Below are 12,557 nucleotides of genomic sequence, written 5' to 3'. Positions count from 1 at the left end.
CATCTGAACAAATGCATTTGCTTAACCCAATTATTATTTTTTCTCTCTATTGAAGGCACATCGATGTCGTCGATACCAGTACAACATCTGTGCTTGGCAAGGGGCAAACAAAGTCCTAATTATACAAAGAAAATTGCGGCACACAAATGGCAAGTGACGTATCTGCGAACGGAACAACAGGACAAGCCATTGCAAACAGCCCGAAGCTTTATTGTTGTCAACGTTGTTTGGTTCACGAATGCTAACACGCAAATTTATTTGCGGGTGTGGATGTGTGGATGGGTGTAAGCCATTGTGCATGGCTATGCAAATAGACCTGCAAGTGTGGGAAACTCGAACTTGGACGCTGTATGTACTCCAATACATGCATGTACATGCGAGTGAGTGTTTCCTGTTTTGTTGGCAACCAGATAAGCAGAAGTGTAGTTCATTGGCGTTAATAAATTGCTGGAATTGAATTGAATTCCTTCGTTTAGAATACGATAGTCGAAGCTTTGTAAGTATATACTTGTGCACTACAGCAAGTCATTGTTTTAATTGAACAACACATGCCGGCATGACTACAAACGCAATATGATAATAGCATTTACAAATATATAAGGATATTACCCATATTTCTTGTGCCATTAAATTTAATTTATATGCACTGAAAAATTGTGCCACAACTTTGCGGTTGCCGTTGTCAAATAGAGTTTTTTTTTACGTAGACAAATTAAACAATTGTCTGGCACCGCACGGAAAAAAGTCCTGTGGTGTGTGTTAAAAATAAACCACACATCGTTTTCACTGAAGCGTCATCCCGTTAACAGCAATATTGTTTTTATAAAAACAAAAAAAGTCACTCCTTTCAACCACAAAATGTTATTGAACGCTATTCAGGTTTTTGCGCACATTTCGGAATATGTATTTCGTCATGAATTTTTTCGCCAGCTTTTTACGGAAACACTTTACTACGGTTTTCTATCGAATTTATAAATAGGCTAGTATTTAGTATATGGACGCAATATGTCTTAAATTTCCTCAAAGTTTAAAAATGTTCGACGATAAAAATATGCCTCGCCGACCCATGTCGTTAAATGCAAATTTTTTTTAAAGACAGATTGTTCACTATTAATTTAGCTTTAGATTCGCCAGTTCATTACTCCTTTCGCTATAAGAGCATAGTAAACTTTCTTCTCTTTTTGTTCACTAGGCTTTGCTGATAAATTGAATTATATACCATAGTATATATTGGTATGAATAGGGATGAAAGCAGCACTGTAACCACTATGGTCATGTCTATTAAAATCTTAGAGTAAATACAATGTTGATTAAAATTTACAAAAGGGGGCTATATTTTTATAAAGATTTGTGTAAATTCATTTATAAATCGAATGAATTTACAAGAAGACATCCAGCTTAAGGGAGAGTTAAGCACGGCAGCCGTGGCTAGCAAGAAAACGACGAGTTGGATCTCTGAGCCAATGCGTTTATTGTTTATTTAATAAACAACTTTAATTCAACATGTTTATTCACACATTATCATTAAATAATTATATTATTTGAAATAAAACACCACATTTATCTTGCTCAGGAACATCACTATTTCAACTGGAGTCTTTGTGTTTAGTTCGGGTTGTTGATATATTTATCTTATGATGTTTTTATTTTTATGTCCACCCCGCAGTATAGTTTTTCGACAGCACTTACCAAACAAATTTGTTTTACATTTAATGTGGCAGGCATTATGACAAAACAAAACGGGCTGCGAGTTTGTCAGTTTGAAAACAAACAGCACAAAATTGAACTCCCTGTGGCCAAACATGTGCTATAAATTTGGTTACCCCTTTAAACTGCCGAAAAACGAGATTTCAATATTTGCTCGCATTTTTTGTTTTAAGCTGGCAGCGTTTCAGATTTACATGAATTGAATGCATCATTTATTATTCAGAATTGTAAAACTAGTCATATTTGCATTTTACATGCAACCTTGACTTTTCCCTCTCCCCAATAGCAGTAATTTGTTTTCATTCGCTTTTTCATATTTGGACGTATATATCGTTTTATTCAAATAGAAAAGTGTATGGCATAAATGTTTCTACAAAAAAATAATAAAAATGGTTTTCCAATTACTTAAATATATTATTTTCGAATTATAATTAGAATGTCAAAGCCAAATATTACGACAAAAGAAAATTACAAATTTATCGAAGCTTGTACACGAAAGGGAATGCTGTGAACCAAACGACAAAGTCATAAACATTATTAATTAAAATAACAATTCTAGTCTGAATGCAATATCCAGGAATAATGTGAGTGGAATATTCAATTACTAAACAAACATTAAAATAAATTTTAATAAACAAACTTGTAAAAAATGACTGACTTCTCATTAAATTGTAGCCTCTAGTTTTCATCGGTTTTTCTCACTGCTGCTCCCTGTTAGCAAGTCAAGTCCACCCGAACTTATTTTAATGTATAATAACATTGTCATGGAAATTATTTCTTTCAAAAAATTCCCTCTATGATAAGCTTTAGGGAATCGTAGCAAACCAATGCCCAATGATAACAGACAACATCCAGAAAGAGCCGCTTAAGATAACTATTAGATACTTTATACTTCAGTCGACATTCTTCAGAGGCAAGTTGCACTGTAGCTTTTCAAATGTTGGTCTCTATTATTTCGAAAAGCCCATTGAGCCACCAAAGAATGACATTAAAAGTATTTACCAAACACACACTTTGGCCCACTTGTGCTGCAAATGAGCCTAACGAGCTGAAATAAAATGCGACCATGTCTGCATGGCCAATTTGTGCAGCTTTAAACGCATTACACGAATCATAGGCACGCACACGCACACACACACACACACACACACACACACACACACACACACAAGGGAGGGCATGCAAATTAAATGCAGCTGTTTGGCTGGGACATGCCACAAAAAGCCAAACATTTAGGCGCAAACGGTCCGCTTGGCAGCCCGTATAAGCACTTTGTGGCTGCTGACAATGCACGTACCGGCCAATTGTTAACTGGGCTAGACACGGCTCTAGGTCGGTTGAATAAATTGGCGGAAATCTGTTGATACATTGCGTTGGGACAGTGCGGTACTCACCTTTAATGAAATCCACAGCCATTTCCAGGCCATATGTGTCCTTATCACAATCGTCGAGCAAATGAGCGCCCAACGTAATGTTTGGCAATAGCTGTTGCTTGTTCACCTGATCGAGAGTGTAGAGCATGGCTTCGAGGGCTTGTATGCCGCCTTGGGGCATGATGGGGCCGCAGGTGATGCTGTCCTCTCGCGAATGTACCATCATCAGGCCGCCCAGAATGACATCACCTTCAAGCACGGCCGCATGCTTTACGGGCCAGCCAGAGCCGGCTGCAGTCGTGCCACCAATGGAGCTAATAGTTGCCAGGGGATTGCCCAGCGCATTGGCAACATATTGTGCCATGTTCGTGGCGCCCAACAAACGCGGGGTGGGCAATGCTTTAATTGTGGCCGCAGTTGCTGTACCTGTTGTTGTCTTAAGGTAATTGCTGCTGTTGCTCTTGTTGTTGTTGGCATCAGTTTTCAATTCGTTTGCTTTCGTCATGGGCCATTGCGTATACGCCACGTGTGGCAAACGTGTGGTCTGGCTTGTTGCTATTGCTGCTGCTGTTGTCGTCTCGAGCTGCGTATCATTTGCATAACTTTGTGCGTTCGCCAACAGTTCCATATCGTTAACTTCCGCCATTTTGTTAGTAACATGCGTGGGCAATGTTGTCGCAATGCGCTTTGTTTTTATTGGCATAGTTTCCATTGCTGTTGTCTTAGCTAGTGTTGCTGCTGTTGTTGTTGCTGCTGCTACAGACGCTGCAGTTGTTATAGCTGTTGTAGTTATAAGCGGATCTGTTGAAGATGCCTCTATAGCGTGTGTTGTAGTTGCTGGTTCAGTAAATTTATTTGCTGCTGCCTCCTCCACCTGCTGCTCGTCATTTTTTATGGTTATTGTGGTTGTCGTTGAATTTAAATTGCCGCTTAATGCAGCAGCACCCTCTGTTGCGATCAAAGTCGCTTTTGCTGCAGGACTCTCAGCTGACGGCAGAGTCGTCAGGTTTTGTTGCTGCTCCCAGCTCTGGCCGAGCCAGCTCAGCAACAACAGCAGCAACTGCCATAGCCAAAAAGCCTTCGCGTGCATTCTGTGGTATTCTGTGGTCTGTCAAGAGCAGCTTTCCTCAATTAGTGTTGCAACAAATTTGGTCGCATTTGTTTTTGGCCTGCGCACGCATATAACTCTCAATTAATTTCGCCAACTGACAAGTATTTTCGCCACGCTGGTAAACGCGCTTTAATTAAGTTCCACGACAGTCCAAATTGATGTGGCTGCTAATTTTTGCCAGCCGCTCCTGCTGCTCTTGCTCTGGTTGCTATTCTTGTTACTGCTGCGTCTGCTGCTGCTGCTGTTGCTGCTGGTACTGCTGGTGGGATTGGTGCTGGTGCTGCGCACATTTTTATGCGTCTCAACATTGTTGCCGTTGCATGTTGCTGGTTGGTTGTAACAGACAACAGTCGGTTGGTGGCCGCTCCTCGCCTGGACCTGAAAATAAAACGGAACAATTATTCGTTGAAGTACAGGAAAGGAACACCAAGAAGTGAATTATAAATGTTTGCTGTTCAGTAAATTTAATGAGCAGTAAAAATGTGCATTAAAATGAGCGGCCATTTATTCCACTTTTTTAGCAGCTTCCGCCTGCCTGCCAGCTTCCAGCTGCCTGCTGCCCATTCGCCAGTGCCTAAGTTTGTGGCCAACTTTTCGTCCAGCTCGCTCACAGATGTAATGTGGCTTTTAAAGAAATACAAGTACACATGTAAACAAAAATGAAGTTGTTCGTTGTGTCTGTTTCCGTGCGCTAGACCACGGCTTTACACTTTCGAGCCACAAGATTTAGGACAAGGGCATTGCTGGCGTTTACGTGGCTTTCTAAAATGCGAGCATAAACTATTGCTACAACTGAATGGATACTTTGTTCTGTGATCTGGGACACGGATGTTAAAGTCTAAGTTTATAAATGAACACATAGGTGTGAAGGAACTGCTCATGTCGCATGTAGGTATCCAAATAATGGAATACTTTGGCTTCAGATTTGATAATTGATAGAAATTTTCTATTGAAAATTAAACTTTGAACACAGATTAATGTTAACATATTTCCATATGTTTTAGATTAAATGGCAGTCATTTATTTTTCCAAATAAGCTTAACAAATGTCTGAAATAACCGCGACCACTGACTAGGACTGTCTCCATGATCAGCTATTTTGATGATTGATTATGGTTACTTTTGCTCCATTTGCAAATGCCGCTGAGTTGGCATTACCTGCCTTTATTCTAAAGTTAATGCAGTTCCCGCAAAGAGCTTATCTGGTTTAAAATGAATTTGACAAATATTATCGCAGGCTCCTACATCAATAGATTTACGAGTGGTTTTTTCAATTTACTATAACAGCATATAGTACGCTCGATGGTTGCCCAAGCACAGCTTCATTGTAAATGGCAAATGGCATTATGTTTGAAATATTTTATGCGCATTCTATTACGTTTTGCAACAAAAATGTTCGTGCGGCTTCCGCATGGTGCATTGCATATTCATTATAGATAATCAACCTAATAAGTGGTCGACGCATCTCCGAACTGAAGCGATCCAAGCCGACCCTGAGTGGGGTCCATGCGTGTGGTCACGTGCCACACATTACACAGTGTATGCCGCTGGACGAACCTTTTTGCCACATGACATCGCATGGGGCGGAGGGACGGAGGGCCGTGGCACATGAATAATATTTCAATAATTGAGCGACGGAAAATTAGCTTAACGTGTTCCAGAAGGACAGCGCGGTCGGAGAAAGGCTAATATATGGGACTAAATAAAATGTGTGTTGGATTAGTTTAAGCTCTGCCTATACCCTGCACTCATAAAAAGGGAAATAAAAGTGTATTAAGTTCGTGGGAAAGCCTGCCTTGCTGACGATCCTAGCTGTCTGCACTTTTGTGACTAAGTTTAATCAACTCCTTCATATAGTCAAGTCCCACTTATTTTCAATAAATAATCTTTGTTTGGTTTGCGAACATAATTATAACTTAAATAGGAAATGTTATGTTGATTATTGTTATTATATAAGAAGTAGAAAAATGAATTCAACATTTTAAAATTTTCACTGTAGACTGAATTATATTTGTAGGATTCGGATTGTTATAAGCACCTACATAAATATTTGATGTTCTTCTGCCAAAAAGAGAGCTGCAATATATTGTACAAATATCTAAGCAGTATAGAATCGTTCAATTTAGTGGTTTCAGCGCATATCCGAAGATTAATATCAAATAAACTCAATCAGGGGTCCTACAAAGAAGTCTAGATATGTATTTGGGCTTTGGTTAGTTTAAATATCTCCCAAAAATTCGTACGTGCTACACAATTTCGAGAGAATTCGTTTTTCGAGCTTCCAAATAATGCTCCCTGTCGACGAAATAATCAAACAGACCCAATCTGGCAGTTCCCGATTTTTATATTTGTTTTTCTTTTCCTCTTTGCGTTGTTATTAGCTGAATAACTTAAAGTAATGTTAAGGAATTCCTTGAATAATTAAACTGCTCAGGCTCAGCTCATGAAAAGCAACAATGAAAAATTTAAAGTTACTTTCCGTCGAGCTATGCAATGCACATAGCAGCTCTGTTATGCACAGCATTTGCAAAACACGGACTTACAAACTCTGTGACACATTTAATCAATATACAGTTTATTGACAAGAATTTTAAACAAGAATTGCGTCCAATATACATTTTATTTTTAGCTTTCGTTCTCACAAAATAAGATAAAGGAATAGAGCAAAATGTGATGATTAAAAAAGTAAAGTTTAATTTGGGCCAAATTGACATTTCTATAGTTCGGTTATTTTGGATGCTGTGTGTGAATACTAGTGTTTCAACGAGAGATTTAGTACTTTTCTAATTTAGTAATACTATACCCATACGGAGTGCAAAGTATTTTTGATGAACATCGTTGAGTAGAACTATATTCCAAAACTATTTTGAATCAAATTTTTAGACAAAACCTGAGGGGCTTGAAACCCACTGAAAGAGATTTCTGTGGCACCGAGTATTATTGTTCTGTTAAAATTGTTGTTGAAAGGGATTTCTGTGGCATCCCCGAAAAGGAAAGTGTAGAGAGTATAGAGGATTCTATGCCACATAGTAGAACTGGCCCTTTTACTTTGGTTTTATGAACCGTCCCTTGCTTTGCAGCCACATTAATTTTGCATTTGCCTTCTATATACATACTATATATATGAACTTTCTTGGCCATATGTGGGTACTCGTATATTTGTTTATGTACGTGTAAATGTACAATGCACATTCTTACGAATATGAATGTGTTGCTGACTCTGTCGGCTTGTTTATGACTTTGGGGAAGTTCGTTGGATGTGCGCAGCCCTTTCGAGCTCAGTAGCCTTGAGTTTCGTGTGCATAATTTGGGCATTAAACAGGATTTCCTGTTGGTCTTTTTACCTTTTCGTTGTGGCGCCATAAAGCAGGCAATATAATCATTTCGCTGTTTCGGGAAATGAGATCAATGTGCCATAGACCAGGAGTTTTCATTTGGATTCTTTGCAATGTTTCTTGATATTTATTTACGCCCCTATAGCGGCAATCCTTTGTAGTTAACGCACACATGCCAGATGCGTTGAATCTGTATTCATCGATAAATATTTCATGTGCGTTGCGCTCCAGCGATTATCAAGCTTACAAGCTCCACTGACCAACAATAGTTGGCTGCCTGCTAATCTATTGGCCAGACCCTGTACAGGCAGCTGGCGGGCTTCACGCTTGAATGACCTTCGAAGTATATAGACACATGTGCGTGGGTGTGTGTGCATGGAATCTGAGCTGCGGCATAATGTCGGATTGTCAATTGTTTGACTTGCAGCAGGATTGATAGATTTAATTAAATTTGCATGCCTGGCACGGCGACGGCTGCGCCGTCCCGACCTGCTTTATTAACACCAGAATTTATAGCCCGCCAATTTATGTTTACACCTCTGCTCTGAGCACATTCGGGTTGACAGCTATTTTCGGTCACACCGCCCTTGTATAGACGACCTTCGCATTTCCGTTTTTGGGCCTAACAGAAAAAAAAAGAAAATAGGCATGAATGCCCAGAGGCTCGCCATTCACTGCTGCCGGTCGTTCGTTCGTGGCCGGAATGGTGTGCGAAAATAAACAAGGCGTGGGCATTGGAAAAAATAGAAACGCAGGAGAAGAGAAAGTAATGCCGCATTGGTATTTGAGATAAGTGAAATTCAGGAGGGTGTCGTTAGGAGCGCTAAAGATTATGTGCGCTGTTAATTTCATAAAATTATGCGCAGCTATACTATTAAGTGGGCGCAGTACAGGCTCAAGTCGCAACCAATGGTAAAATGCTGAATACGCTAAGCCTCTGCGAGTCCGGCGAGAGAGAGAGGCAAATGGAAATGCCAATGGCACTGGTGCCAAGTTTGCTTTTCAGTAATTTAAATGAACGTACTTCCGAAAATAGATGCGATACCAATTAACTGGTTTTTCCTGGAGTTGAAACAGTTATGGACACCATGGCCTGCCCTCGTATCATGTCACTTTTGATAGCCGGAAATTGAGTTACAATCTAACGATGGCGCTATAACACGCACACTATTGCGCGCACACTCCACACTCCCAAACACAGCAACTAATTAGCCAACAAGCGCAAACGGCACGGATTTTCGGTAGTGCTGCGAGCAAAGGTCTAACGCACTTTTCTTGCCAAAGCTAATTGGATACTTTGCCATCTTTTGTGTGCTGATGGCGACATCAGCGTTCAGCTGCAAGTCCATTGGACAGGCGTTTGTGATGGCTTTAGCAGTCAGTTAATGAGCTTAAGATAATGGCTGCTTAATGATATTTGTGTTCACCAACGAAGGCCAGTTGGCGAGTATTAATGGGTGGCTTGTAGTTATGACTTCTAGAAGCAATTTGAGGTGAGTTAGAAAGAAATTCATCGCGAGCCGGCGCTTATTTATATCTTCAGATCAGTACAATAAATCGAACTGGACTTTTTTGTTGCAACTCCCTGCCCTTCGGACTTTTCTTTATTTCTTTTGCTGTGCATTTATTTTTTCTTTATCATTTACTTTCATTTGCTTTTATTGCTTGGCCAATTAAAAAGTTCCGGCATTTATTTTCAACGCCATCACATTTTTTTTTTGTCTCGGTGGGCTTTTCACGCGACTGGGCACAGTTTTCAAATACAATTTTAGGCGTATTCAGGCGCAATTTGGCGACAAAATGTTGCGCTGTATGGCCTAAAAGTTTTGTTTGTAAACTTTTAATTAGCAGTGGCCAGGGGGCTTTAAGAGGGCGGTGGCCACAAAACCACACCCCCACAGCTACAGAAAATACTAGCACACACACAAACACATACAAAGATGTATGTAAAACTCAAAGGCAACACCTGGCCAATCGTTTAAAAACGCACAGCCTTACAAATATGTACAGCGTATTTGAATTTGGTGTTTAAATTCTGGAAAATTACGTTGAGAATACTTGTATATTGAAGAAAACGTTGCCCATTGACTTTCCGTCTATTGTATATGCTCATAACTTTTTATAATGCCGATGAAGAGCAATATCAAGTAAATATGTACTATTTAGTGTGACAAACGAATCAAATTTTAGATTCAATAGACATTTTGCTTGCATGCTTTTCCAAGCACTTTATTAACACATTTGATCTTATCAATGATTTATTTGACTAGTAACATACTTAGTTATACTATTATTATTCATCCCATTAACTTTAAATTTACTTTCGGAACAAAATGAAAAGCATCTATTTATCAACTGATCTGAGAAGTGATGAATTGTTTTGATATAGGTTTAGGATTGCATCCCTATTAAATTTTGGAGCGGAATTAGCTTGGTACTTTAAATCGTCTTTCATTCTACTCTTATTCGTAGTGAATTAAATTCGATCTACAAGTAGTAGTTTTGAAAAGAGAACTTTTAAGCCATCCACTTAAAAATAATTAAACGTTGTTAAAAATCATTCATTAACACATGCAAGTATACGTGGTTTCAAACAAAGGCGAACTTTTCAAATAGTTGTCTCCAAATTCCCGATCATCAATAAAAGCTGAGTGTAAGAGATCCGAATGAGATCCAATGGTTACTAAAGAGATAGTTCCTTTTCTTTCAGAAGCTTTCAGAAGGGTGCTTTTGTAATTTTAAGGAAAGGCAAATAAATTATATTGAATTAGCAAAGTTTCTGTGCAATGAATATAAAATGAGGAGCTAATAAGCAAATGTCCGTATTGAGAGTACTGAACTAGAAGGATATTATGGCGAGTCATTTGTAGAGCCATGGAAGGAGTATAGGAAGCGTACGAAGTCACATTTCACATCTGTGCATTCAAATCGCAGAACGAATTTGTGGAAATACAATAAATTATAAAATCATTTAAAGCATTGCCAATGGAAGAGTGCTTTTAAACCCGCATTTAATATCGCTTTGAGTATGCGTATTATTTCCCTGAAACTGCAAGTTCATTTGATTCGACTTGCCAAGTCACGCCCGCTATAAAAAAGTGCTTAGCTGTGCCTGGCGTTGGTTGTGGCACTTAAGTACAAGAGTAAGAAGCAGGCTATTAAAATAAATAACTACACATGCACATACATTTACATACTCGTATACAAGTTCTACTCATATATGAAGAATATATCGACAGCAGGCTCGTAAAACCACTGCCAATTCACATGAGATAGCCAACCAAGCCGGCATTTAAACTATAAAGACTTTTGAACTCTCATAGTCCGCCAGCTCTCATAGCTGTCGAGATTCATTTTCAACTACTTATTAAATTTTGAACCCTTGCCAGCGATGAAGCCGCTTCATGGCGCTCATAACTTACAGCAATGTGATTTTATTTTGACATCCAGTGGAAAAAGTTGGCGCCGGCGCCAAAAAAAAAAAATAAAAGAAAAATCACCACACGCGTGGCTCCCAACTCGGCCAAGTACTGGGTCTGGACAATTTGCCAGCCATAAAGTGCCCAACACTCCAGCAGAGAATCTGGTGGCACTACACATTGGCATTGTCGGCGTCGCGACGCGCATCGCTTATGCGCAGTAAACAAGTTAATCCAATTTAGTGAGAGGCGCGTCGGGATGCGCTGCAGGCATAAATTAAGTAATTAAGTGGAGGCGGGCCCTGAGGACGGACATTGGTACGCACGTCGGGTCTAGTTTGATAATTGATGCTGTGTCAAAGCGTTTATATAGTGCTTAAGTGCGCATATTTCGTTAATTAATTTCTTGTCGTTGCTTGTGTGCTGTTGCTGTTGTTTATGCTGAGGCCGTAATTTCATTTCCAATGCTCCACGTGGCGTATGATTGATTTGTTTACAAACATCAACAAACCGGGGTTCGTAAGAAGGAGAGCACTTTCTGACATCAAACAGCAGCAAAAAAAAAGCAGGCATTAGGAGGAGGAGCAGCTGCAACAACGAAAACACCAACCTACATATATGAAGTCAAAAATGGCTAAAACCTTGCAGCCATACGAACACACATACTTGTACATATATCATAAGCAGCAGGACGAAAAATTAATCGCATTACACAAACAGCACCCGCGAAAAGTAGCAGCGAGAGCCGCAGCAACAACAAGAACAAGAAGAAGAACAGCACCAAGAACAAACAAACATTGTGCACAAAAGTAATTTACGATATTTTAACTTGGCATACATGGCGTATGATTGCTTTTTGCTGGAACGCGGCCCAGGCAACGACCCAAATGAAATTTCAAGCAGTTTTAAGTGTCACACGCAAAATATACACTCACGCACACACGCACACACACGCACACACACACACATGACAAAGCAGACAAACATTGAGCGTTCAAACAGAGATAGAGAGAGAGAGAGAGAGAGAGAGAGAGATATAGAAAACACAAAACTCATTACGGAAATTACTTTACACAGCAATCAGGAATCGAGCGCTTGTAGACGAGCATTCTTGTGTGTGTGTGTGTGTGTGCTTTATCACAAGAAACACTTTTCTGCTGCTCCTCCTGATGATGAAGTGTAAGCGCAAAGGATATGCTTATTGAAGTGCGTCTCCAGCTAAGGCCAAAGCCTGGCCGCGCCAGCCGCATACCGCCACGGGAAAGGCACTGGCCCACTGCCCTAAGAAAATAAATAAACATGGAGCCGTCGAACAACAGGCACATTCACAGTCTCAGTCACACAAATAGGGCACACCAACAATTAGTGTGAAAGAGACGGAAAAAGAAGGAGACAGCCTCAGAGAAAGCAATGGCGGACAATGGCACGTTTGTGAGCTTCTGGGTGCAATACATAAAATTATACCGTCAAAGATGTGCTCCTCATGCATACACATGAGGAGCAGGTGCAGGACGAGGTCGCTTGAGTGCTACTGTTGCCACCGTGGCTAAAAAACAAACGACGTACGATGGGAAAGATCTGTGAACTTACCGTCTCACATTTACATTTGGTCG

General features: G+C 39.9%; 1 protein-coding gene across 1 annotated transcript in view; it reads right to left on the bottom strand.

Moving 5' to 3' along the window:
* Positions 1 to 3,444, bottom strand: part of LOC115634511 (metabotropic glutamate receptor 2) — a 71,215-nt gene extending 67,771 nt beyond the window's left edge. The window contains exons 1-2 of the mRNA XM_030532278.1: positions 3,102 to 3,444; positions 3,005 to 3,035 (exon numbers count right to left, since the gene is read on the bottom strand). Coding sequence (XP_030388138.1) covers positions 3,005 to 3,035; positions 3,102 to 3,444 — 374 coding nt within the window. The remainder of the gene's footprint in view (positions 1 to 3,004; positions 3,036 to 3,101) is intronic.
* Between the last annotated feature and the right edge of the window lie 9,113 nt (positions 3,445 to 12,557).

The sequence above is a fragment of the Scaptodrosophila lebanonensis genome, unplaced genomic scaffold (assembly GCF_003285725.1).
Source record: "Scaptodrosophila lebanonensis strain 11010-0011.00,11010-0021.00 unplaced genomic scaffold, SlebRS2 tig00000001-arrow-pilon, whole genome shotgun sequence".
NCBI classification, from domain to species: domain Eukaryota; kingdom Metazoa; phylum Arthropoda; class Insecta; order Diptera; family Drosophilidae; genus Scaptodrosophila; species Scaptodrosophila lebanonensis.
This window is presented reverse-complemented; position numbering and strand designations above follow the sequence as displayed.